At 42.7% G+C, this 27543-nt stretch overlaps 1 protein-coding gene across 3 annotated transcripts in view; it reads left to right on the forward strand.

Moving 5' to 3' along the window:
• The window catches only part of TTYH1 (tweety family member 1), a 207987-nt gene that overhangs the window by 124496 nt on the left and 55948 nt on the right, over positions 1-27543 (forward strand). For all 3 annotated transcript variants that reach the window (XM_069200796.1, XM_069200797.1, XM_069200798.1), the window contains exons 3-6: positions 3347-3458; positions 16500-16720; positions 22626-22721; positions 25151-25223. In XM_069200796.1, the coding sequence (XP_069056897.1) occupies positions 3347-3458; positions 16500-16720; positions 22626-22721; positions 25151-25223 (502 nt within the window). The remainder of the gene's footprint in view (positions 1-3346; positions 3459-16499; positions 16721-22625; positions 22722-25150; positions 25224-27543) is intronic.

Genomic DNA, 27543 nt, shown 5'->3' on the forward strand with positions numbered 1-27543 from the left:
GGATAATTGCACTTTTGCCGATACGTTTGACTGCGAGGGAATTTCTGTTTCCTTTAGTGAGTCTGCTTCTCGCTCATGGCGGTCGTCGGCTCGCTTATGTGAAACTGTATTACATTTCATTTTCAGTTTATGTGGCAAGAAAAGTCCGGTGAGCAGTTTACAACGCTAATAGCTCTAACTCGAGCAAACATGAGACCCATTGCATTGCAAATGCTTGTTATTTTTGCCACTTCGATGTTGCCTTCCAATTTGCTTCAATGGCGTTTCGCTATAAGCCTCCTTTTTCCACTCTCCTGTTTACTATTTTGGTATTTGGAGAGGTGTTACAGTTCCGCCTCCTGCCTTTTCCACATTTTACAATGAAAAGCTATTGTTTTAATGTGCGAAGTGAATATTAAATATGATATAAAAATAGAGAGTATGTTTTTTTCAATATAATAGTTGAGGTCTTTTGCATTTCGGTATTTTTTCTATCATATCGGCAAGGGAACAGATGTCCCTCTCCATCTGCTACAGAACATGAAATCGCTTTCCTGGCATTTCATTTTTTATTTATTCCCTTTATTCCCTCACGCTTTCCACTCACCTCTTCTTTTTGCTCTTTCCTCTGCTTTTCTTCTGCCCTCTTGTAGCCACTCTTGTACCTTCTGATGACTGAAGCATGAATGTCCCGGTGGAAGGAACAAAGAGCACACATTATAAACAACATTAAGGGCGATATTTAGAGTTTGGCAGACACAGTACTCCATCACATATGCGGTAAATGTCCCATTTGCTGCATTAGAGCCTATGGCAGGATATCCGCCACGTTCTGGATGGAGTAGGCCATCTTTTGAGCTCTAAATAAGGCCCTAAATTAATGGTCAATAAAATCAGAATCCTGAAAAAAAGGATAATGTAGCTATCTACCAGCAGTAACCAAAAGAGAACCCCCAAATTGGTCACAACAGATTAAGCAAATTAAGACAGTTTAATGGCATTGGAGCGAATCCAGCCTGGAATAAAAAGGATATTCCAACATGGAAAGAGATGAAATATGCAACTATGTCTCTCGAAACGGGTGTAAGATGAAATGGTAGGCGTATTAATAGAACTAGGCGCCACTAGGGAAGAGCTGTAAAGTTAGGATGTGGAAGTGAAGTTGGCCCCAGATTAGGCAAGGCAGAGGAGCCGGGCCTTGTGGTGCACCCATCCCTATGTCCCATTCTATCTCATTGCACCCCACCTTCCTACCTCCTGGTGTCACAGCGCCACCGCTCCCTGGTCCCCTATGCCCTTACTGAAAGCCTTCCTTTTGGCAGCTGTGCTGGAGAGTCATCTGCCCATGACATGATAAATACCCCTGGTGTCTCTTTCTGATGCTCAGCATGCATCTGCTCTCGCTCTCTTACACACTGTCCCCGGAGAAGGGCTGCGCTTGTTTGACATTCCGCTCACACATAGGGAAGGTCAATTCTCCTTTCTGCAAGCTAAATAGATCATCACTGGATACTACATCAATAGTTCACTTGTCTGCTCAGCTGTGATCAGGACTTGCAGTAACACCTCTTGAATGATCTTCCTGCTTTCAGAAATGCCACTGTAGGCACAAGTCTGGCAGCCCTGTGTGTTGTTTCTAGTTGTATTAACTGTGGGATAATAGGGATGTGACCGCAGAGCAAATCGCTAGAGATGCTTTCTCTTTCTTTGCACTTGACAGTGGTCTTCTTTATTGCTAGTTAGGTGTGTAGCTCCTAGAAGCCTATCAGACACACTTCGCTTTAGCACCATACAGAAAGAGGGATTTATATGTCACGATAGCTGATCATCTTGATTTTCAATGTCCTAGCTTAGTAAATAAGTAGAACTCCATCTCAATGCTTCAGAGACTCAAACAACTTAAATAATACAATGACAGTTTGCCCAGTGGGTCACTTTACCTGAAGGAAGATGATGTAGTGAGGGAAAGGATCAAGTGGGTGACACAACAGACTCCTAGCTAATGCAATATTAGTAAAAAGGGGGCCTCAAATGTTTCACTGGTTTAGGATTAACAGTGCGTCCGACAGGGCACTATCCCTCTGGAGTAAATCTAGAAATGGAACCAGCCTCTCTGGCCTTTCATGAAAGTATTTGTAGGTGAAAGAGACCCTTATTCTGGAGCCTAAAAATTATGCAAAATGCAAATCCACAGCAATAATCACAGGTAACCAGAATTCTGATATTTTAAGGTAACACATAAAGTCAATACTGTGGTGCCAGTTTTGGCTGCTAGGGAGGTGCAAGGTTGCATTTAAAATCCTTATCTCTATTCATATGCCAATGTAAGCTAACAATATATCTCACAACATTCTGTGCATGCTTTGTCTATTAGGAGAGATCAAAAAAGGGAATGCATGCAGTTCCACTGCAGCCTTCTTACTTTAATTTTAACAAAATGCCACTCCAAAAAGGCCACAGCAAATGTACACGTATTCTCTGCGGCTATCTAGAATAGCAAAATGTATTGGCTAAGATGTATTGACTTTGCTGAGCTTTCTTTCATTGTGCAGTGGGCAATCAAATATATCTGTATGGATCTAAGTGAATGTGGTGGAGTAGCTCATCCGCTGAAGACTGTTTTGGATGCGGAAAGTGGAAACAGCCTTTGTGAAAAGTGACCAACCTTTTTACCAGGATAAATTCTCATTTAAGTGAAACCCAGGGGTGGCTCCTCCGTAATTGCAGAGGAACGTTGCCCCCCTGCTGGGTCACTGCCTGACTGAGCCATGAGAGCTTAGGATGGGGCGGGGCCATGGCAGGGAGGAGGAATGGTGGACATCTTAGGCCAGCCAACTGTCATGTGCACTTACATTTCTCCAACCCAGCTTTTTTACACAGCTGGGTTGGAGAAAGGGCACAGGCTGCCTGTGCCTGAGCAAGCGTCAAACCAGCGCGCTCAGGCCAATCCAGATGCTGCTCTCATGCTTGTTTTAGCATGAGAGCAGCATCTGGATTGGGAGCCTGTGTTTTTTTGCCCCGGAGCCGGGAAGAGAGGAGCATCTGGGAGCTGGCCAGCAGCACAAGCATCAGAAAGGTAAGTTTTTAAAAAATACATTTTTAATTCCCCCTACCTCCCCACCACAAACACACACACGATAGTCCTCCCCCTTGCCCCGCAACCCTTGATTGGCAGCAGCCACCACTGGTAAAGCCCTGCTTGAACAGCCTATGTGGGTCTTTAGCCTGTCTTTGATTCAAAGCTCAGTTTGGAACTACGCTAACCAAGAGTTCGATCCTTATTTATAAATTCTGAACTGTCACAAGATAATAGTAAATAAACTCCTCTGTCTGACTCTTTCTTTTCCTTCATTCGTTTTGTCTTTAGTGCTGGCATCGGCATCGGTTTCTACGGGAACAGTGAGACAAATGATGGCGTCTATCAGGTCACCTACTCTCTCACGCACGCCAACCACACGCTGACCTCCATCGACTTACTGGTGAGTGAAAAGACCGAGCTGCACGAGCGTTTCTCCCAAGGAGGTTTTAGAAATCACAAAGGGTCCTGATGTGTGCCATGTCTTTTATATTTGTTGTATAGAAAGTATGTTTCTTTATCTCTTTTTCGTTTCCTATTTTTTCCTCTCTCTCTTCCTCCCTTTCCTCCTTCTTTCAAAAGCAGTTATATTTTCTCAAGTTTTTTCTTTATTTTTAAATGTTTCCATTGTCCTTCCTACTATTTAGCATTTCATTATTTTACTCGTGTTCCTTGCCTCCACTTCTACATTGTTTTTTTCTGATTTTACTTTTGCCTTCCATCTTCCTTTCCCACTTTCTGCATTTCTGTTTCATTCTCGTACCTTATTACTTTCACTATTTTATCCTTCCTTCACTATGTCATTTCTATTTCCTTTACTCCTATTGCTTTCTTTTCTGCACTGTTCCTTTCTTACTTTCATAGTTCTCTAGTATTGTTTTGTGTCTTCCAGCGCTAAGTACTAGTCTCACCGAAAACCAATCACTTGTGGTTTGGTCACTACTGAAGAGAGTAACTTGTTCTCACAAAAAAGTAATAAATCCAATTCAAATTCTATTTCTAAATCTGGAATGATAAAGGGTGTGAGCAAGGAAGGTAAGTCAAACAATAATAAATGATAGCTATAGAGTTTTCCTAGTGCCTAATCAGAAAGTGTTTTTTTTTTATTTGGTAGCATCTTGTATAAGCCATTCTGTATCTAAAGGGCTACCGTATAGCTACCCTGTCTCTTTTATGTGTATGGTTATTATACTGAACATTGTATTGTGTGTGTTTTTTTATAATGTGATGGACATAGCATTCATGACTTTACTAGCGATGTGTCTTTTTCCACATCACCTATTTTTATTTTCAGTTTCTTTACCCCTAAATCTTTATGGCTGCTATACCTGTTTATTCATTATGTTTACATTGGGCAACTCTTGCTAGAAAGCAGTAGAATGCTGTAGTTCTAGGTTGGAAGATGAATCAAGGTCCTGTTTATCAAGTGAGGTGTTTACACATTTGCATAACCTAATTTAGATACATTCACATCCTTACAATATATGTTTATTGAGAACTAAAGTTGCTGTGACATTCCAAAGTTGGGCACCTGACCCAGATTTCCTGGTTTTAAAGCTAGAAAATGATCCACTAAACTACATTTCCTCTCCAGTTTCTTCTTTAATTTTCCACCTAGCTTTCTCTCATGAATATTACACTTCAGCCGTCTACTGTTGGCTTTATACAAAAAGGCTCCAATTTATGTATTGATGCATGACTTTACCATTGGTCTTTGTTACATCACATTTTAGTGGCACCAGCACACCTGTCTGGTCTAATTCTTTTGTCAGGTGGTCTGTTTTTTCTCGTGTTTACAGTTTCACCTAAATGTTGTGCCAGCTGCAAATTTAACAACCAAGCTTCGGATTGGTTCTCTCTGCATCATTCATCAAAGTGGCAGAGAGAACCAAAATGGTTCAGTAAATCATAAATTGACCCTCCTGTTTTCTGACTGCCTCATAACCCAGAATGAACTTACTCCACAGCAGAGCGAGGTATATTTGTGCATCCATCATTGCGCTGGGTCGAGGACAAGTCCAACTAACGGACAGGTGTAACTGTGCTTCCACTTAACGCCTACCCAAAAGACAAGTCCCTCATCAGAAATGTCTAAAACATGGTAGTTATTATTTTAAAGTAGTGCTGACCAAATGTTCCCTTAAGTGATGTCCTCGTAAATTTTCTTCAGTATTTCTTTCAATTTAAGGTTCCTGTTTGGAAACCACCGTCTGTGCTGAAAATTCCAGTTGATCAATATTTATATAGCACAGGCCTTGCTGGGGAGCAATGGAATACTATACTAACGTCTGGTTGGTTAAGATTGAATCTTGGAGCTGGTTGTTAATGTATCTTTATTGGTTGTAGCTGGTGTTTTGGGGGCATATATATTAAAATGTCCAAAACCTGTATGCTATGCATGCATCCAGCTTGAACAATTTGTAACCATCAAGTGGTATTTCCACCAGAGTTATTTTCTAATTAAGTGGTAGTGTTCATTGATCCGTAGTGAAGAATCACAGCCTTACAATATTATTGTTAATAGATACTTATAAAATGCGCATACACCTGAAGGTCCCTTGGCACTATCATGCGCTACAATAGCAGCAAAAGGAGGCAATGCTATGAGTGAGCATCAAATGCCTGCTTGAAAAGTCAGGTCTTCAAGGCTTTCCTAAAACTAGATAGCTTGGTAATTGACCAAATCTCATATGGAAGAGCATTCTCTTTCCAGGAGTCTATTGCCTGTGACGCCAGATTTCAGTTAGCACAATCGTGGCATTACCAGCAAATTAGCTGTAGCTGAGCAGAGGGCTCTCCTGGTGACAAATCTCAACATGCAAACAATTTTAAAATCTGGTGCCAAACCTTGAAAGGCTTTAAAGATCAGGCAACCCATTTTAAATAAATGCGCTGTATGATAGGTAGCCAATGTAGGCTTTTCAGAAGCTCTATTGTTTGAGTTCCGCGCTGTACTTTAAAAGCTCAATCTGGGCTCTGGCTTTTGAGTCAGTAAGAGGCTGTTGATGTCACATTTAGGTAGACCAAGATAAATACTATTAGAATAGTCCAGCCTCGCTCCAACAACTGCTGCCATAATAGTCTTCATGCCTTCAAACGAAGGAAACTATTGAATCTTCTTAGATGTTCGTACAACGAAGACACATTTTGAGACCACAGCATTTGTTTGTGTCTCATCAAAAGATGCTGATCAATAACACTTCTAGACTTTTTGCACCAGAAGTGTGCAATTTCTAAAGACCAGTAACGTCTTGACCAAATTAAAGGGTTTTTATTTAGTACCACAGCTTCCGTTTTCTCTGCATTCAGTTTTAAATGATCGTTCCTCGTCCACCTTCCGATAAAGCATATCATATTTTACACACAAAGCTTTGGTAACTCTGGAAAAATGTAATGACTTAAGATTAGAGTACAAGAACGTTCTACATGTTACTCTCCATACCACCCAGCTCCCCTGCACCCCTGTATGTTGGATTGCATCCCAGAATCAAGGAACATGCAGAAGTTGTAGCTCTGCACAATATTACTAGATAGGGGTCGAGTAGTATATATCCACATTCTATCTTGAGTCTGCAAACGTACACATTATAAATATACATTGTAATGTTTAAAGTAGGGAACTTAGGGCCAGATGTAGCAACCCGTTTGCGAGTCGCAAACGGCGAAAATCGCCGTTTGCGACTCGCAAACGTGGGTTTGCTATGCAGAAATGCATTTTGCGAGTCGGATCCGACTCGCAAAATGCATTTCAGACTCGCTAATAGGAAGGGGTGTTCCCTTCCTATTAGCGACTCGCACTGGTATGCAATTCCATTTGCGGCCGCGAAAGCGGCCGCAAATGGACTCGCAGTTACCATCCACTTGAAGTGGATGGTAACCCAGTCGCAAACGGGAAGGGGTCCCCGTGGGACCCCTTCCCCTTTGTGACTGGACCAGATATAAATTTTTCAGGGCAGGGAGTGGTCCAAGGGACCACTCCCTGCCCTGAAAAACCGAAACTAAAGGTTTCGGATTTTTTTAAAGTGCAGCTCGTTTTCCCTTAGGGAAAACGGGCTACACTTTAAAAAAAAAAAACCTGCTTTATTGACAAGCAGGTCGCTAACATGGAGGCCTGCTGACGTCAGCAGGCCTCCATGTTAGCGAGTGCCTATACTCGCAATGGGGCCGCAATTTGCGACCCACCTCATGAATATTCATGAGGTGGGTCATTGCGACCCCATTGCGAGTTGCAGTCGGTGTCTGAGACACCGTACTGCATAGCAATTTGCGAGTTGCAAATTGCGAGTCGCAGGGACTCGCAATTTGCAAGTCGCAAATTGCTTTTTTCGTACATCTGGCCCTTAAGTCTTACGATTTTCAAAACTATTATGCTTTTATAGGGGATTATGTAATTTCACAATCATATAAAACATTATTAATAAACGTCTTTATTGGCATTTTCCAACAACAACATCCTAAATGCAAAATTAATTCGAGAATAGAAAGAAACGCATAGCGTATTGGAAAAGAGTAGTGATGATTATAGGTTGTTTTTCTAAATTCCTAGTGAAGTTATGCAAAGTTTTCAAGCCCTTCATGAACTTTGCAGAGTTTTCTGGTTTGCCTTAGCCTCTAGTAAAAAAAGGTTTTCTGACACATCTAGATAAGTTACACCACACAAAAGACCATTTTCCTTGTAATGGAAGACATACGCAAAAATTTTCGCTGTAAATTTGTTTTCTTTGGAAGTGTTTTGTGTACAACAGCAAAAGGTTAGTTTCTTCCACTGCGAACTTATCTTGTACCAGTCTCTTTCGTACCAGATGTTGTTGTGTTGGAGAAGAACACAAACCTTTTCTTCCTTTATGTATGGTACAGAACCATTTTTAAGAGTAAACTAAGGATATATGCATTGTAAATTGTCATAAAGTCACGATTTTCAAATAAATGTAGCAAAGTGAAAAATCTTTGTTTTTCCACAGACCATCAAAGGCTTATGAATAGAGAAAAACATGCACATTTCTAGGCAAGAGAACATCAAGCCCATTACACATATCTAAGGCTATTTCTTAACCAACGCATTCATCTGAAAAAAAATGATTTAGAAACCTCCATTTGCACAGGTGCAACCGCATTTCTGTGAATTAAGCATTAATCACCAGCAGGCGTGCACATTATATTTTTCAGCAGTTAGTGCACCTCTTATGAAGTTGTTCCTAATTTACATTATGTAACACAAGAACAAAATATATTTTTGCAATAGGTTTGATACAACTTCATTAAATATGTAGCAACTGGTGAAAATGTAATATAAACATCCATGATAATCACAGTGGGCATGTACACAGATGGGTGATTAGGTGCATAAACCACGGTATTGTGACTTCACCGGCGCATACGGAGATGCACAAACCATTTTTTGCAGAGATGCGCATAGTCTATGATATGGCTCCTAGAGCATTTTTGTTTGTACATCCTAACTTTCTTTGGCTTTGGTCTTCCTTTATCTGCTAGTTCAGTTTTGTATTGTACAGCAGACCTGCCCCTCTTATACACTTCATTAAAGCACAACTTATACTGTTTCTGTACTACCTTACATTTTGAGGTCAGCCTTTTTGGTTCTAGACAATCTCCTTCATGCACACGAGGTGGGTCAATTCCTTTGTCAGGCTAGGGCATGATACTGTTGTAGATTATCTTAGTGAGTTGGAAAACCTGCTGAAACATGCATCTGCAGGTCACATCTTGGAAAGGATGACTCAGCCTTCTATCCTGCTGATGTTGGTAAATTGAGTGAGGACCTTTAAACTGGGTGATAGTAACTTCTGTCATTTGTAATATTTAAAAGCCACAGAAGTGTGGTATTTGCTAATTAAAAACAGGTTATCCTTAGGTACTTCCATTACGTTTTTGGCATAGAAATGATATGCGGATGCAATTAGGGTTATAGCATCCCCTTCTTTCATTGTGCCATTGAATATTCTTAGCCTGGTGTCCTTCCAGCACCTCCCGCATATGTGTTTGGATGTCTTGCATTGGGGACTTCCTTGTCCTGTCCATTAGATTGTGATGGTTCTACTGGACAAAACTAATACAACTATTGCGACAAAAAATCAGAAACCCACCAAATCATTTCTGTGATGTAAAATATTGAAAAAGAGCAGCAGACGAATGGGCCTATCTCCTGCTCGGTGCTTAGAAACTGGAAATAAAGATATCACCCTGCCAAGAGAGAAAATGTTCTAATGTTCTTAAAATGCTGAAGGATACTGTCCATAGGTATTCAGTCACAGACAGGTACTGCTGCTAGGTAGGAAATGCGCACGAGGCTATGTCTCCACTGGAGGAGTATGCTTGCATCAAAACAACCCACAGCATACCTATGGGCCTGATTACAAGCTAAGGCACTATCACCCATGTGGTACGTTATTTATCGGGTGAGATAAATAGCACATATTACGAGTTCGTGGGGAATAACATGCAGGTTTTGGTGTTTAACCCACAAAAATCTGCATACTTCAGTACATACTGTATATTTTCTCCCTGTTAAATTTCGGTAGGTTTGACCGCAAGAAATTTAACAAAGGCAAAGTCATTTAACACATCCGATAATTATAGGCTGCATTAAATACCTTCAAACTCATAATTACGACTTATACATCAGCAGGAGTATACACAGTGGTTGGAATATTACGAGCAACTTGTAATCAGGCCCTTTATATTTTATGATTTACTTTTGACACAATGATCTTTAGTTACTATTACTATTTTGATAACCACCTAGTATCACCACAGACCTTTGCTGTCCCCCAAATATAAGATTAAGACCTGAGGCAGGCATGCTTTGAGAAACTGGGGACCTGGTTGTTAAAAGCATCATAACCCATAAGTCTGGTAACCACTGTGTAATCAATACTGTATTATAGTGCCAATATACCTACAATGTGGTGAATGTTTGTGCTTTGTAAAATACCCTATAAGTAAAAATAAAAATAAACCTCAGAATTCATTAACCTTATAAAGGATAACCTTATAAAGGAACTCGCCCTTCGGCCTCATTCCTCTATGAGGTCATGGAATTCCTCAGTGACTTGCAATATTCTTACAAAATATAGGAGAGGGTAATTTAACCCATATAGTTTTGAGAGTGAAACCCATGTCCCGAAATATATTTTTGAAACTTCCCTGATTTATTTATTTCAAGAAGTGTTCCATTTCAGGGGTGACATATGCCCCACGCACTAGCAAGAGAGACACTTTTGAGGTTACTTGGGCCCTATGTGGGCCTTCTGGACCCCCCTGCTGGTGGCGCACTGGCACTGACTTGCCCTGAGGAAAGGCCCTGAAAGAGCGCCTCTTTGGGTCTGTTAAAGCGCCGTTGGAGTTACACTGTCCTGGCCGTGTCCCAGACACCGCTGCAGCCCGGCAGTGGGAGCTCTGCCTTGTCCTGCCAGCTCAGAGAGACCATAAATCTTGTACAAGTGACCGAACCTGACATCGAGCAGTTTAATCTTGTTATCCAGGCGCGTAGGAGGCACTGGGTCTCTGAATAGCACGCAGGCCTACACAGCGGGCTGGTGACCTCAGATAGCTATTCGCCCATAGTTCCACTGAATAACACATGAATGAAATGCATAGCTAAAACAATTCTGTATGCATGGGATTCCAGCCAGGTCGTTCCCGGCACTGCTGTTTAATCATTTTCATTTAGAAATTCTGTGTGAAGACGCAGGCAGAAGGGGGAGAGCTGTGGAGTCATTCAGTGTGTTGCATTTCGATTTTTAGGTCTCACCTAGAGACACATTTGCTGTTTTTGCCTGTCTCAAGCGGTCTGAAAAAAGCACACATGAAAATACCCGCACACAGAGTGATGTTGTGCCAGCCCTCTTAATCCATTGGTCTTTTCTGCTGTCATTCACATGTTGCTTCGTTCCACCACATCATGATGCAAACCCACATATAAACACCCTTGTACTGTGAGTGGCGGTATTTTTTCCGCATCACACCTGCATATCCGCCTGAAGAAGGTGGTCGTCGGTGCCAGGGCTGGTGGGCCAATACTTTATTCTTCCCTTGTCATTTCCGTTTCGAACTTTATCCCTTTTTACTCATCTTTGTAATTTAAACTATCGTCGGATGACCGTAATTCAGAGACACTGGTACCTTTTCTTTTTGCCAGTACGACTCATACGTTCCTAAGAAGTGCAATAAAACTAAAATGAGTTTCCTATACCTGTTCTAAGTACAACAGCCCCTGGCAACACCCATACTGTTCCACTAAATCTATATGTAGTGGTCATTTTTATTTATTTCAATTTATTACAGGAAGAGTAAGGCTGCCACATTTAAGTAGCATCATGTTTTTATAATTCTTCTTATAATTTGTGACGTGTTCTTGCAATGAAGCATTAAAAAGGGTTCCCACCAGCTTGCAAAGCTAAATCAGTTGACTTTGGTAAAGTTTGTGTGTAGAGGGCCCTCCGGCCAAGCACAGATAGGAGAAGTTCAGAAGTGTTTTGGGGTGTTTTAGAACAACAGGATGTTGAGAAACACGAATTCTTTTCAGGGATTGCATCCTTTTGACTGCTTGAAGGGCAGCCTTGCTTGTTCAAGGTGAGTGTAGCAGAGCACTGCTCTTTTCTTTGGAAAGACCCCTGTGTGTTGGGGTTTTGTTGTGGGAAGTATGCTGCTGTTCGATGGTGCACATACCGTTGTTATGTTTGAGGGAATCCTGAATTAGTAGCAAACAGATGAGGTACCATAGCTTTCTCATGTTCCTGGTAGGGCTGCTGGTCTTTGTTGTTGTTGGTTTTTTTGGGATTGGGAATAGTAGGCCTATAGTTCTTATGGGGGCCCCGTATGTTTGTGTGGTAGCTTGGTGTCATATTATTTCACAACGGTGTGTATGAATTTCTGGTAGGCTGCTGTTCTGTGTTTTTTAATGTAGTCCTGTGTCTTATTGTAAGATATGTCACTATTTTGTTGATTTAAGGCCATCTGTATTCACAGCAGTAGGTTTCTGTTCTGCTACTGTTTGTTGTGAGGAATCTCACTACTGCATTCTGTAGGGTGGCATCTTTGCAGTGTTGGTATCTGGCAGTGCCCTGTAGCTGAGAAGTACGGGAAACAGCCTTAACAACACGGCTCGAGTCACGTTGTGCCTTTACAACGCGGCCTGAACCACGAATGCGTCTTTATAACGCATTCCTTTACCACTCAAGTCATTACAACGACTTGCCTTAGGGAAAGTGTTGTTGGACTGATGTTGGACTTTAAATCCAACACTTTCCGTACTGTGGCGCTGACTGAAGTTGGAATAGTAAACTATACTATTCCAAAGTCCAGCGCTTTCCCCAAGGCAAGTCGTTGTAATGACTTACGTGGTAAAAGAATGCGTTGCAGAGATGCATTTGTGGTTTCGGCCGCGTTCTTAAGGCAGGCGTGCTAAAGACCTGCGTTGTTCCGACACACAACCGAGAAGTACTGTACTAACGATACTGCCACTAAGTAAAACACATTTGTGAAGCACACGGTCCCACCAAGGTCTCTCGGCGCTATATAAAAGATGTTAGCTGTTACCCAGCTCACTGGTACTCATTTTGTCAGCCTGGATGGCTGAGGCTGCAAAGTTTTGGTCTCCAAAGTCGAGCCTGCCTTCCTTGATTCAAACTTAAGACCAAATTCATTCAGTGGATGCATCAGTCCAATGAGCCATCGGACCACGCGAGGCTGTGAAGACACCCTAAATGTACTCCTGGAGCCTCACACTGCCGGATTGTGTAGAGGGGCCATGCATGTGAATGTTGGAAGTGCGTTGTTTTTTGTTTAAGGGAGTTGTGCGTTCGTTTTTGGGAAGTGTCTGTTCTGTACCTTCTAGGAGGAGTCATGCTTCTGCTTGTTAGTGGTTGCACTGCTGCACTGTGTGGGTGGCCATGGATGTGTCTGTGCTGCACTGTGTGGGTGGCCATGGATGTGTTTGTGCTGCACTGTGTGGGTGGCCATGGATGTGTTTGTGCTGTGCTGTGTGGGAGAAGTTGCACTTGTTGGGCTCCAGCCCTCATTTGTGGGGACAGTGACTTATTTCTGATCTCAAGACTTTGACCCAGAACAAGACAGAGAAAGGCTGAAAAGGGAGAAAGAATGTGGCAGCGAAAGATAGGAAAACAACAACAAAGGGAGAATTCAGAACTGAAAAAGTCCCTGAGTGAGTGATCTAAAGAGACTTGAAGTGTAGGGTGTGGAAGGAAGTAGCAAGAAGTGAAATCCAAACCATGCAGCCTTAGAATCCGGCAATCCCAACACTCAGCAGCACAGGTGGTGATCTTCTAAGAAAAGCCTTGGGGGCCTGAACTTATTTTTTTATAAAAAATAGGCACCCACTAGTGCCATAATCTGAGCGGCGTGAAGTATTTGTGTGTGTAGAAACGCTCTATTTACTGTTCAGAGTAGTCAGACAGGTGTTTGGGGGGAAATGCCAGTGTTGTACTTGTGACTGTGAGGTTGCATTGCACGGGGTGCTCATGAATGTGTTTGTGGCCATCAGTAATGTTATATTGTTTGGGAACTCGTTCACGATTTTATGGTAAGAACCAGTTTGTACTGTTTTGGCCTCTGTTTATGTTTGTGTGTGGTGTGTGCATGGAAGCAGCAACATTGTATTGGATGTGAGTCAGACATATGTGTCTGAGAATGTTTATATATGAGCCTCGGTTTAATTCCCCAGTGAGTGCTGTCAGTGGCCATGTAATCTGCTCATTCCTCCCAGTTGCTATTACAAGGGGCCTTCACCCCTTGTGATAGCAACTGGTGCTGGCATCAGCATAACACCTTTGTCATACCATAAGAAGGCGCAGAGAGCTTCTGGCAGTGCCACCAGATAGTGCAAGGTATTTCAGCATTCCAGCTATGTATATATGTATGTATATGGTACTTATGTAACGTGTAGCTAACCAGGAGGCAACAGGGCTCTGTTCGAGTAAATCAGAATGTTGCCTCCTGCAGCACTTCCCAGATGATAAGGTGCAGTTGTTTAGGCCTTATGCAGTAATTCAGCTTCACCACTAGGGAGCGCTCTAAGGTAATGCCTCACCTCACATTATGGAAGCATCATCCTTGCACGAATACCTTTTGTAAGCGAAAGGCTGTCTGCTGCTCATAAAGCAAGTCTATATGTACTAGCACCATTATGAACACAAACCATTTATGCAAGTGCTGCTTTTTTCCAAAATATACCTGTCAGTAACCCCTCTGACTCCTTCCTTATCTTGCAGAATGAATCCTTTAAATGACCCCCTTTGTTGATTAGTCTAAATCAGTTTGGATGCAGAGCCTCTCACTGAAAACATGGGGGCACCTTTACTTATTTGAAATTGGCAGCTATTCTCACAGCTCTGGATAGTGGTATGTATGAATCAGTTATGTAAACTACTCTATATGCCATCCAACCCCAAATTTGGATCAATATAATTGGGCATCAGTGGGTACTTGAGAGGGGTAGCAGATGCTCCTCCTGGCTTGCCCTTTAGTCCTACTGACAATGCGCTTGCTACCCCAATCTCATGGTCAGCTAGAGGGTAGCAAAATGGTTACACTTCTTGCTTTTCCCATTGCACATTAGCAAAAAATAAGAGAACACTGAAGCACAAAAGGCTTGGCAAGGCAGCTACCTTGTGATGTCATTGAAGAGTTAAAGAGTGTGTGATGTCATTCCCAATTCCTGTGGCCTTTTGGTGAATTGCCATACATGGATCCATGCTAATATTAAATCATTTTTAGGTCGAACACACCACACAGAGCATCTTTCTGGAGGAAAAGGCCTATTGTCAGCTTACCAAGAACTTACAGGGGTTGTTTATAAAGAAACATGTCACTTATATGGGGAGTTTAATTTCTTGAGTGGCCCCATACAAACGGACCCTTCTCAAATGTCACATCCCTTCCAATCCTTCAAAGCAGATGTCATCCATGGAGGTGATGAGGGCAGTTTTCGTGCTATGGTTGAATCTGAAACTAGACTGACTGGTGTTGAAGAGTTGGTGGTCATTGAGGTATTTGCTGAGGCATCTGAATATCATTTTCTTTATGATCTTGGCTGGGAATGGTAGCAGGGAGATCGGTCTGTAGTTGGCGCGCATTGAAGGGCCCACGGAAGGCTTGTTTGCAAGCACCTGGGAGGGTCGCTGAAAAGATGCAGGCATTCAGAAAGAGTGTTACCATGGCACTGATGGGTTGCAGAAGTCTGGAGTAGGCACAGTGGGGACAGGGGTCCCTTAGCGGATGGACTTAATGGTGGTGGCGGTTTCTTATGGAGTGATGGCTGGCCACGTGGTTAGAACTGGTTCTTTGAATAAGATTGGGAGACATTTGGCGATATCTGTCAGGTCTGTTTGCAGGTCAGAGTTTCTGTAAATAGTGGTGATTTTGTTACTGAAGAATTGAGAGAGATTGTTGCAGAGGTCCTGAGACGGGTTAACTGAGTTGGAGGCAGCCACTGGTGAGGTGATATCCTTCACAATAATGAAGATTTTTGTGCTTCTGTTTGTACTAGAATCAATGCCGTCCACCAGGGTGGCACTTTTTGTGGTCTGGATCATTTAGTCAAAGAACACCTCATAATTTTTGTATTCTTTGTGTGACATCTGCTGCTTACACAGAGAACATATTCATTCACTGGTTCTCTATCCCCATGTGCTGTTAACCAGTCTCCTTGAATCACCATCCTCCAGTTCTGTGATGTCACACAGTTACCTTTTACTGTGTGATCCTGCTCAGTATTCTTCCTCTGCTTTACCCTCATTGGATGAAGCTAGCAAAACACAAGCATTCTTTATTGAATTCACAGTCCTCGTGTGGAGTTACACAGTTACCTGTCTTCTTTCAGTGATTCATTGTCCACATGTGATGTTACTCAGATCTCACTCTTCTTTCTCTGATGACTGCCCTCATGTGATGTTGCATGGGCACCTGTCCGGTTTCTCTCATTTCCTGTTCTTGTTTGATGTTACTCAGCTACTTGTCTTTTTTGCCTGATTCACTATGCTTGTGTGATCTCACCCTACTTTTCTTCCTTCTGTTATTCACTGTCCTCGTGTGATGTTACTCAGTTGCATCTCTTCTTTTGCTGATCACTGTTCTCATGTGATTTTACCCTACTACGTGTTAATCCTGTTATCTGTGTTCTTTTTCTGATTCTTTGTCCTTATGTGCTGTTACCCAGTTTCCTAAAAAGTTAAACCTTGTCTCGTTCCTGTTTAAACCTACTTGTCCCTGTTCCCACTGTAATTGCAAAGCCCAGACTTCTGCAGGTGCCTAACATTTTCTGGGTGTATGTTTTACAGTCTCCTGACCTGTTATTCACATCTCCCTGAAGAAAAGACGTTTGACTTTACTCATGAGATGGTTCCCATGGTTACATGAAGAACAACCTCTTCCTGTTCCTCTGCCTGATATCCTCTTGTCCCCTCAGATCTCAGACACACTGGAGATGCTCAGCTCAGCTCTGAGGAGCGACCTTGCCCAACTAGAAGAGATCTTCTCCAAACGGACTGAGTTTGTGGTCATCATGCGAAACACTCGGCGGCAGGTGGAGTCGGTAACCCAACATCTCAGTGGCATGTCCTTCTGGAAGGACGTCAAGCTGAGCCCAACCATGGTGGCAGAACAGGTCAATCTCATTGAAGACTACAGGTGAGTGTTGATGGCCAGCAATTGGTCACTGACAGAAGTTTACTGCTTACATGTTTCTAATTTTCTCTCAAAGATAATACTTGATTAAAGCAATGTACACCATGGTGAATGGACACATTGGACTGTTACATTAGGAAGCGTTCATAAAGATGTCCACAGAATGTTCTCTTTTCACATATTCCTTCTATTGCGAAAGCAAAGCCAGACACTGAGAGAATGGTCTAGTGTATGAAATGCTTCCACAGAGATCAGTGAACGCAGAAAGATCCTATTAGAAGCCTGTCCTTTTCACAAGAATTACTTCTGTTCACACATACACACTGGAAAGGTTGTGGACTGCTGTTTTTGAGGGGACACTTCAGTCTGGGTGATTAATGTAAGTGAACTTATATGATGAAATTCAGAAAAGATCTCAAAAGCAACAAGGCGATAGCTGGAATGCTTGAATTAATCTCAGCCATGGGTTATCGCTCGAGGCCACATCCCAATCCATTGTTTTTTGCCCACCATGCCACTTCAGTTTGGACCCAGCCATATGCACATCAGTTTTGACCCTGCTCCTTATGGGAACAATCCAGTCCAAACTGCCAAGGCATGTCCTCCCTCAACTGGAACATGAGCAACCTCGAACCAGTTTCACCTGTTCAGCCAGCTAGAACTTGGTTCCAAATTATGATGCATTGGGATGCGGCCTGAATAATTACCAGTGGCTGAGATTATTACAAGATTTCCATCCATCATTTTTTGTATACTTTAGTGTATTGAGAAAAGGTTCATTATCATTGTTGTTCATACAAAGAGTCAGTACATGATCAGAGACTGTAAATATAACAAACCAGGCTATATAATTACCAACAGCCATTTCTGCCGTATTTGGAAGTCGGGTCACAAAATCCCATGAAACATGTGCTTTCACCACTTACAGCAACACCTTTTCTCCAATGCCTAAATGTTGCCCGAGACATCTTTGCAATTACTAAGAGGTGAAATGGTAATAATGCACACTGCGTACTATTACTGTTTGAATGCCGATTATACTAGAAGTGTTTTCTTAATACCACAGAAAAACATGCACTGGCAACACTAATAGTCTAACCTTGTCTTGCTGGTGCAATAGCTAATTGTTTTTAGATTCTTTTAGCAAGCATATGCCACTAAAATAAAAATTAAAGGAAAACATGCCGCCACTTAAATGTTGCCATCATATGATAAAAGTTTTAAATTAAAAAGCGTTCACGGATGTAGGTGTTTTACTAGTGATTTTTTTTTAATAAGATGCTTTTCAGTTCTGCCATGCATGTTAGCATTTTTGTGAATGTCACAAGAAATCTTCATGTTCCCACTACACACTGAAATTACAGGAGGCTAGAGTGTTGCAAGGTCAGTTGAACTATCTATAATAGCAACTTTTAAAAAGATATCAGAAACAAATCACTAACTAACTGGGCATCCGAAGTACAGGGAAAATGAATAGTCATTATTTAAAGGTAATATAACTCTATAAAAAATAAATTAAAAAAGCAGACTTTGAACCAGCTTTGCCACTGTAGATAAAGAAACTATTTTAAGTGACTGTGAACAATGTGCATAAGCTTTGTGCTGTCACTCAAAGTACAAGGATCCAGTGGGGAAAGTTGACTCATTCAGTGTCCCAGTGGCGTACGCTGTGGGGGGCAGAAGCAAACTTTGAATGACAATTTAACCGATCAATGAATGCAGCCTGCCGACGAGCAGTCCCTCTAAGCATGTATACTATGTATGACTTTTTGGGAAAAACAGTAGTCTGACGAGAGAACTAAAGCTGTCTGAAAGGCTGGCATTGCACCCACTTAGCACTATTTCCACCAACTTTATATTAAGGGGGGAAAGTCATGATGTGCCGTAGTAAAAAAAAATCACATAGTGAGGTCTTACCAGGCAAGTATAACCATAAAAAAGACTCTGGTGGGTGGACATGTGGCATTGCAGTAAGATCTCATCATCAGATGAACATACCATTAGGAAGACCTCAAGAGATCGAGCATGCTGAAATTGATGCCCAGAAACTCTTCCAAAAGGAATGCTGTTTATAGAAGGCTTTGATAACAGCATCTGTTAGTGAGTCTTGTAACCACAGATTGTCATTTCACACAGCATAGATATTTAAGCTTGAGTATTGCTTCCAGGCATTTCATCTGCTAAACTCCCAGTGCCATGCAATCCTGCCAGCTACACTGTGGGCTGTTTATGAGCCCAACAGTGATGTCACCCTGACTCACGTGCAGCCTGGCACATTCCTACTTTGGCGCGGTGCTTTGAACAATGCATGCAGACAAGACAATACTGGGAAGCTGGAAGCTTGGATGCCAGCCATTGAAAAGGATTTATTCACAGTGCCTTCTGTATAAAAAATGAAAAGGTCCTTATCTTCTCATTGCTTCTCTCTTGGAGAAAGTTGTGGTGGCTGAGTAATAATCTCCCCCTGGAGATCTTCTGCAGTAACAATATCTTGTGGAGCAGCTCCACTTAAGGGCTTTTTACAGTAACAATCTCTTCTGCAGCAGCACCCCTCAGAGATAACCTCATTATCAATCCCATGTAGAGAAATTACTCTAAAACATTGTCTGCACTAATAGTCTACTGTGTAGCAAATCCTCTTAGAGATTTTCTGCTGTAAGAATCTCTTGTGCAGCACCTCCTCTGAGAGATGTTCTGCCTTAACAATGTCCTGTGCAGTAGCACATCTGAGAGATATTCTATAGCATCAATATCATAAGCAGTAGTTCTTATCGACGACCTTCTGTGGTATCATTCTCCTCTACAGGAGCTCTGAGAGACATTCTGTAACATCAGACTCATGTAGCTCAGCTCCTCTGAGAGATATTCTGTAGTATCAATCTCGTGTGCAGCAGCTTCTCTTAGAAACCTTCTGAGGTATCAAACTCATGTGTAGCAGCTCCTATCAGTAACGTTCTGTGGTATCAATCTCATCTGAGAGATTTTCTGTAGTATCAATCTCTTGTAGAGCAGCTCTTCTGAGAGCTATTCTATGGTATCAATCTAATGTGCAGCAAATCTTCAAAGATTTTCTGTGGTATCTATCTCATGTGCAGCAGCTCCTTAGATATCTCCTGCAGTAATAATCTTATGTGGTGCAGCTCCTCCAAGAGATGTTCTGCAGTAACACAGACATGCGCAGTAGCACCTTTGAGAGATCTTCTGTAGTATCAAGCTCATGTGCAGCAGCTCCTACCAGCGACCTTCTGTGGTATCAATCTTATCTACAGGAACTCCTCTGAGAGATATCCTGTAGCATAAATCTAATGTGCGGTAGCTCCTCTGAGAGATCTTCTTAGGTATCAGACTTGTGTGCAGCAACTCCTACCAGCGACCTTCTGTGGTATCAATCTTATCTACAGGAACTCATCTGAGAGATAGTCTGTAGCATAAATCTCATGTGCACCAGCTCTGAGAGATCTTCTGAGGTATCAGACTCTTGTCCATCAGCTTCTACCAGTGACCTTCTGTGGTATCAATCTTATCTACAGGAACTCCTCTGAGAACTATCCTGTAGCATAAATCGCATGTGCAGCAGTTCCTCTGAGAGATCTTCTGAGGTATCAGGCTCTTGTGCAGCAGCTCCTATCAGCAACCGTCTGCAATATCAAACTCATGCAGCAGCTCCTCAGAGAGATTTTTTGTAGGATCAATGTCGTGTGCATCAGTTCCTTTCAGAGACCTTCTGCAGTAACAATATCCTGTGCAGCAGTGCTTCTCAGCGATCTTCTGTAGTGTCAATGTCATGTACAGCAGTTCCTTTCAGAGACCTTCTGCAGTAACAATATCCTATGCAGCAGTGCTTCTTCCCGATCTTCTGCAGTATCAATGTCATGTAGAGCACTTCCTCTCAGACACCTTCTGCAGTAACAATATCCTGTGCAGCAGTGCTTCTCAGCGATATTCTGCAGTATCAATGTCATTTGCAGCAGTTCCTTTCAGAGACCTTCTGCAGTAACAATATCTTGTGCAGCAGTGCTTCTTCCTGATATTCTGCAGCATCAATGTCATGTACAGCACTTCCTCTCAGAGACCTTCTGCAGTAACAATATCTTGTGCAGTAGTACTTCTCAGCGATCTTCTGCAGTATCAATGTCATGTACAGCAGTTCCTTTCAGAGACCTTCTGCAGTAACAATATCTTGTGCAGCTGTGCTTCTCAGCGATCTTCTGCAGTATCGATGTCATGTACAGCACTTCCTCTCAGAGACCTTCTGCAGTAACAATATCTTGTGCAGTAGTACTTCTCAGCGATCTTCTGCAGTATTGATGTCATGCACAGCAGTTCCTTTCAGAGACCTTCTGCAGTAACAATATTGTGTGCAGCAGTGCTTCTCGGCAATCTTCTGCAGTATTTATGTCATTTGCAGCAGCTCCTTTCAGAGGTTTTCTGCAGTATTAACCTCATGTGGAGGAGTTTCTCTCAGAGACCTTCTCCAGTAACTGCGTCATGTTCAGCAGCTCCTCTCAGGCATCTTCTGTGCTTTCTAACTCATGTGGAGCAGCATCTCTCAGTCAACTTATGCAGTAGCTACCTCATGGGTGGCAGAACCTCTTAGAGATATTCTGCAGTATCAATCTCATGTGCAGCAGCTCTTTTCAGAGATCTTCTACAGCATCAATCTCATGTGCAGCAGCTCTTTTCAGAGATCTTCTACAGTATCTATGTCATGTGCAGCAGCTCTTGTCAGAAGTCTTCTGCAGTTACTCCCTCAGGTACGACAGGTCCTTATTGAGATCTTCTTTAGTATCAATCTCATGTGCAGCAGCTCTTTTCAGAGGTCTTCTGTAGTATTAATCTCATATGCAGCAGCTCTTGTCTGAGAATAAGAATTCTGGGGTGTGATTTTACCCTAGCAGTGATGTGGTCCCACATCACATGTCCTTCGCCAATTATTAACTTTCTAGTACCTGTGTCAGAAAGGGCTCAGCCAGTTATGTTGTTTGCAGCAGCACTTGGTGTCATATTTTCTTCTCAACCCTGTAATTTGCAGAATACCTTGAGGAAACATATGGCCTTATTTAGAGTTTGGGGGCGGGGGGTAGTATACTCCATCACAAATGTGGCTGCTATCCATCTGCCGGAATACAAGAGCATTATTGCCTATGGCATCTGTAATACCGCAGATGGGATATCTACCACATTTTGAAGGAGTCCTCTCCTCCAAACTATAAATATGGCCATAGATTTCAAAGGTCATTGCACAGTGTGCTCCAGCAGCAAACGCCTGCTAGAGAGTTCTCTGAGAACTACCAAGAGATGGGCGATAAGAAGATAATAACTTGTGCTATTACAGGCACGAGTTCCATTGATCATCAAATGTGTTTGTAATTGTGTGGAACCATATAAGGGTCTTGTAAACGTATTCCACGCCGCTCCTGGCAAGTTCATGTCGATGCATTTATCACTACAGCGCATCTCCCGTGCCCCTTAATAGGCCCCTCTCACCAGTACTATCGGGTTGGCATCGACCCTGCGCAAACGATTATTGAATGGTGGGGCTCTAACAGTGTTTATAGGTGGCAATGGTTGTAGCTGAAAAAAACTAGGAAGAAAAGACCCTGCAAAAATGAAATAAAGAGTTAGAACTGTCGGCTGGTGGAAGAAAGAGGCATTAGGTCGCACAGAGACGTAGCAGCCTTTGTATTCAACATGGTTGGCTCTTAGGAAAAACTTTGAGGCCCCTGCACTTTTGGAGGTCTTTTACATGTTACACATCGGTTTTATATGTGGTTTTCCCGCTCACCACTAAACAAGCCTCTTGGCTCCTTGAGCCGCTGTGTAGCGTCAGTGTGCGAGGCGGTTCCTTGCCTCAAAGTTTCCCTCTTAAATTCACTAACTGACTCCCTCTCTTCCTCTGTCCCTGCAGGTGGCTGGCCTACATTCTCCTCCTCCTCCTCGATCTCATTATCTGCCTCTTCACGTTGCTGGGACTCGCCAAGCAGATCAAGTGGCTGGTTATTGTGTAAGTGCGCCACCTGGTGTTTATTATTCGCACAGCGGCCTTTGTGAAAGCCAGACAGGGGGCGGGACACGCACGAAGCTGCCCGTCACCGTGCTGGTGGTGCGCGGCGTCCTCTCTGTCTCCATGTTTTCATGTACAAAGATAGCTTGCTGACTCTTGGGGAAAAAATATAACATCAGGTTGCTGTATGGAGTGCGTAAGTGTCAATAAACTCAGATCTGAAATCAGGTTCTTCCCACTATGCGGTACCATTTCACACAGTTTCAGCATTAGATGCAGAGTTATTTAAAACAGAAGCTGTTGAGATGCTCTTTTCCGCTACCCTCATATATCAGGGCCAAGGTTTATACACATTCCGCATCTGGTTTGCACCACTTTTAAGATTCAAGACCTGACACAAAATCCATTTTGGTATTTAGAGCGCAATGCAAGTGTCTGTATGTGTTTGCTTTGTAAAACAAAAAAGTAATGCTGCCTTGCATTACTCTACTGCAGGGAAGCGTTCAATAGGTGGTGCATGAGTATCCCCGTGCATCCACCCATAGATGTTGATGGAAACCCATATTTACAAAGAGTTATGGATTTTCATCAAAAAGACACTTGTCTGAGAATCTCTATTCCTCCTCGTTAGTTCCTCTTTGCGCGTGCGCTGCATTCTGCAGCACACACCAAAAAGGAAACAGCCTCCAAGGATAGTTTAATCATAGCACAAGCACCCTTACACTATAGCTCTTGGGTGTCTTCATCGGCGCGAGGCTTCCACACGTCTGCCAGTGCTTGGGAAGAGCAGAGCTGCAACACTCTATGAAGAGATGGGTCAGTTCTGCTCTCCCCAGGAGATGCAACGCAGCGTAGTTTTTTTTGCTGCATTGCGTCGCACCACTTTTTTGTAAATATGCACAAAGCAGTGGCATAACGTAAAATGATGTGACCCCCTCCTTCTGAATGCGAAGAGGACCACTGAGAATCCTGGATCTCAAAGATATTCGTTAGCCTGAAGGGTTCGGTCCCCACATGCCTCATTGGCTGCAGGGGCCTACATTACACACCTCACACAAAGCCAATTGGAATCTCTGCTCACCCACAAAATGTTAATGGATGTGTAAGTCTCTTCGCAGTGTCCTAGTCCATACAGAGCTTTACACATGTACCTCCCATCTGACCTCCCGCACACCCAGCTATTCAGTGAGCTCTTCATAATCCCAGTGTTAGCAGCCTAACGCATCTCATGCAGCGCAGTTCAGTCCTCATCTGTAGACCCCTTTACTGTTCCTGTACCGGGGCTCACACAGTGCTTTGCCAGTGCACGTCAAGGCTGACCCGCAGCGCTCCCCAAAATTCCAGTTTTTAAATCATTGTATGTCTCTTACCGTGATCCTCAGTCCTAGCATGTTAAAGATCTGTTTTTCCATACTTAGACACCAAACACCTATACCAATCTGGTTTATCCCTGAATTGTGGCCACATTTACTATTCCAGAATGGGGATCCCCAAACAACTCTGCCAATAGTATCTGGTTATAAAGACCCTTATTCGAGAACTTTGAACATTTAATGCAATCATTTACACCAACCAGTAAGAATGTTATTCGCAAACTGTTTTGGGCTTTTGCTTCTTAGCTCTTCTCAAAGTACTCTTGATGATATCACTAGGGTGACCAGAATTTTAAAGCCAAAAACAGGAACATTTAACAAAAATAGGAGAAGGACTACAATTTTACTTCAACTGAGCGCACAGAATGACGGCGTTCGTCAGCAGAGCTACCAAGAACATAAATAAAATGTAATTTTTTTAAGCCAGTATTATGTCTGTTAATTAATTTTCTTTCTTTTAACAGATGCTACCTCTCCTTAGTTCGGAAAACATAATAAGGCACCTCTCACCTTTTTCAGTCGAACCTCTCAAAAAACCGGAACATGAGCTACTTAACCCAGAATCTGTCGGGACAGCTGGTGAAAAACCTGGACTGTCCCGGCAAATCCAGGACACCTGCTCACCCTAGATATCACTCAACTATTTCAATCAACCAATATTGTTTTGGAAGTATATGAGGGAAAAGCTAAACAGATCCCTAGAGACTTCTCTAAACCAATGTTGTTCCCACCGTGCGTGTTCTAAATGCTTTAATGAACATTCTTGAATGCATTTTCATTTCGATAGCTGCCATTCACACTCATTACATGCCTGTGCCTTCGGTTCAGCGTGCATAACTTGGGAGGCAGGCAACTATCTCATGATAATTCCCTCTAGAACATTCAGGAATGCCATGAAGGGGCTTTCTTTGAGCAGCGGAGGATTCGCTACTTTGAAGTCACCCGGACGTGCGGCAGAGCTCTGCACTCTTTAATCTCCAGGTGATAGAGTGATGTCTACCATTGGATACAACTTGCTGATTCCTACATCTTTAACCTTCGTTCTCGTTTTTCTAGAATGACGGTGATGTCGTTCTTCGTTCTCATCTTGAGTTGGGGATCTTTGGGGCTGGAGACAGCAGCAGCTGTGGTGAGTCTCCAAACGCGCATGCAAATGTTTTGTCTGTCTCTCTGTCTATCCTTTGGGGTTTGTGTCCCAACTCTGTAGGTTGCCTGGTTGACTCCAAGAGATAATTACAGAAACAAATCCTTCTGGTCATCTTGATGTTATCCTGCATTCCCCTAGACTAACTTTCTTAAACTTTTCTTAATCCTATAAAAAATATTTTGAAGTTCAGTTTCCATAATCAGTCAGCGCCTGTCAGTCACAGTCCGCTAACATTGCCCATTATCAACAAAATAGTAATTGATCATTGACACTGTAGAGTAAGAAACCTTAACAACCTTACTCACTTACATTAGTTTTCCAGTATGGGTAAGTCCTCACACCGGATTACCTTTATCTAACAACACTATACAGTAATCTGACCTTGTGTGATGTAACTGGTGCATGTCATGTAAAGCGCTTCAGGGCCCAGGGCAGAGTTTGCTGTATGTAAAACTGCAAAAATAAGTTCAAAGTTAGAAATTATTCTCATAAAAAGGACACAATACCTTTAAAATTCCTCAACCTCTCAGAACACCTTACCACAATGCAGCCTAAATGTTTACAAGCTGGTGTGTATTCACAGTATGCTCTAAAAAAGCGACTGGGGATAATGAACAGATGGTTATTCATCTAACAAAGATGCTGATGCAGGAGAACTATCTAGCAGCACAATAACGACTCGAGGAAGGTTTCTGAGCAACAAACCTGGATATCATTCTAAAGGAAACCAAGAGTCATTGAAAGAATATGAGTGTCAGAGATTCCCAGATTGGAGCCCAAATGATGCTTGTCAGGGTAACTTCATCAAGAGCACAGAAGTTGTAGCCAGTTCTTGTGGAAAGAATACCTGTGACCAGATTATAGAAATGTATCCAGAAATATACTAGCTGCTCATGGCCATTTCCATGCGAAAGGACCTTTGTATTACACTATGGGTCCACGTATTTGTGTGGCCTCTCTGTAGTAACCATCTCTCAAGATTGGGTGTTCCCTGATTTGAATGGGCACTGGCTCTATGAAAATGAATGAATGACTTCACTCAGGCCCTAGACTGAGGCTCGTGGGCAGAGGACCCCAGGGGAACATGTCATCAGTGCGCCACCGAACAGATGCAAGCAGCTAGTGCACTCCTCTCTAATGCTCTTAGAAAAGGACACAGAGGGCCTGTGCTATCCACAATTCGCAGCACTTGCACTTGGTTACGCGCTGCCCTACTTTTCTCGAGCGTGCTGAGAGGGGGCACAGTGGCACAAACTGGGGATGTGCACCCTCTACCATAATCCAACATCTGGACACGGATTCAATCTGTCTGCCTGGCAGCAGCAAGAACTGCATGCAAGGCAGAGATCACAGGGGAAACAGCTCTTTGTGACACCTTGACATGTTATCCATAGCCTGCCTCACATGAAGCTGTGCTAGGCATCCGATATCCCTGGTTGCAGTGAATAATCATGATATAGAAACATAATTCCAGTAAGAACAAAATCATGGAAGAGAAGAAGCAACAGTAATCAAAGGTAAATAACCCAGATCTGTACTACTAACTAGGGTACAAACCAGCATTGCATGGTCCATCTGGAAGGCATGATCACTCATTAGATCTAATAGCATAACCAAAATGCACACACAAATAGCGGTCTCGACTCACTAACCTATTTGCACATGCCAGTTTAGCTTTCATTCGAAAAGAGCCCTTTTTATAAGTGTAAAAAAACGTTTGCGAATCACAAAAGTTGGTTTCACACCCATAAAAGGATTTGTTATGAGTAAAGCTGTTCCTAAGGACAGGACATCCCAGCGTAAGTGCACACTCACCTACAAACTTACAATTTTGTTGGTCTCACAAACTTCCTTCTGATCCATTACCTCCGTGCAAATGGTATGAGGTAACAAGCACAAAATTGGTGGGGTGTAAGAGAAGGGGATTCTTAAACGGGAAACCTATTTTCCCAGTGGATTGATGAAAAAACTGAGAAAAATGATTTGCATTGGAGGTAAGGCATTCTGTCATACCCTCCTACACACTACATAGACTGGTACTTGTGGAAGTGCTTTTCTATGTATATCCACAGAAGTTTCCCAGGAATGTGAATGGAAATTGGAAACTCAGCTTGCAGCTGTTGCCGGTTTCCAAGGGTAGTCTTCGAAACCTTCCTGATCTCCAAAAAGTCAGAGTTCTGCACCCTCTCGAGTTTTTAAAACGTGGGGGGAGTCGGACATCTTTTCACAGTTTGGTTCCTGAGATAGGAGTTTTCCTACTGATGACAGAGGAGGTCCAATATGAAGAGATAGAGTGTCTTTC

The sequence above is a fragment of the Pleurodeles waltl genome, chromosome 7 (assembly GCF_031143425.1).
Source record: "Pleurodeles waltl isolate 20211129_DDA chromosome 7, aPleWal1.hap1.20221129, whole genome shotgun sequence".
In the NCBI taxonomy this organism is placed as follows: domain Eukaryota; kingdom Metazoa; phylum Chordata; class Amphibia; order Caudata; family Salamandridae; genus Pleurodeles; species Pleurodeles waltl.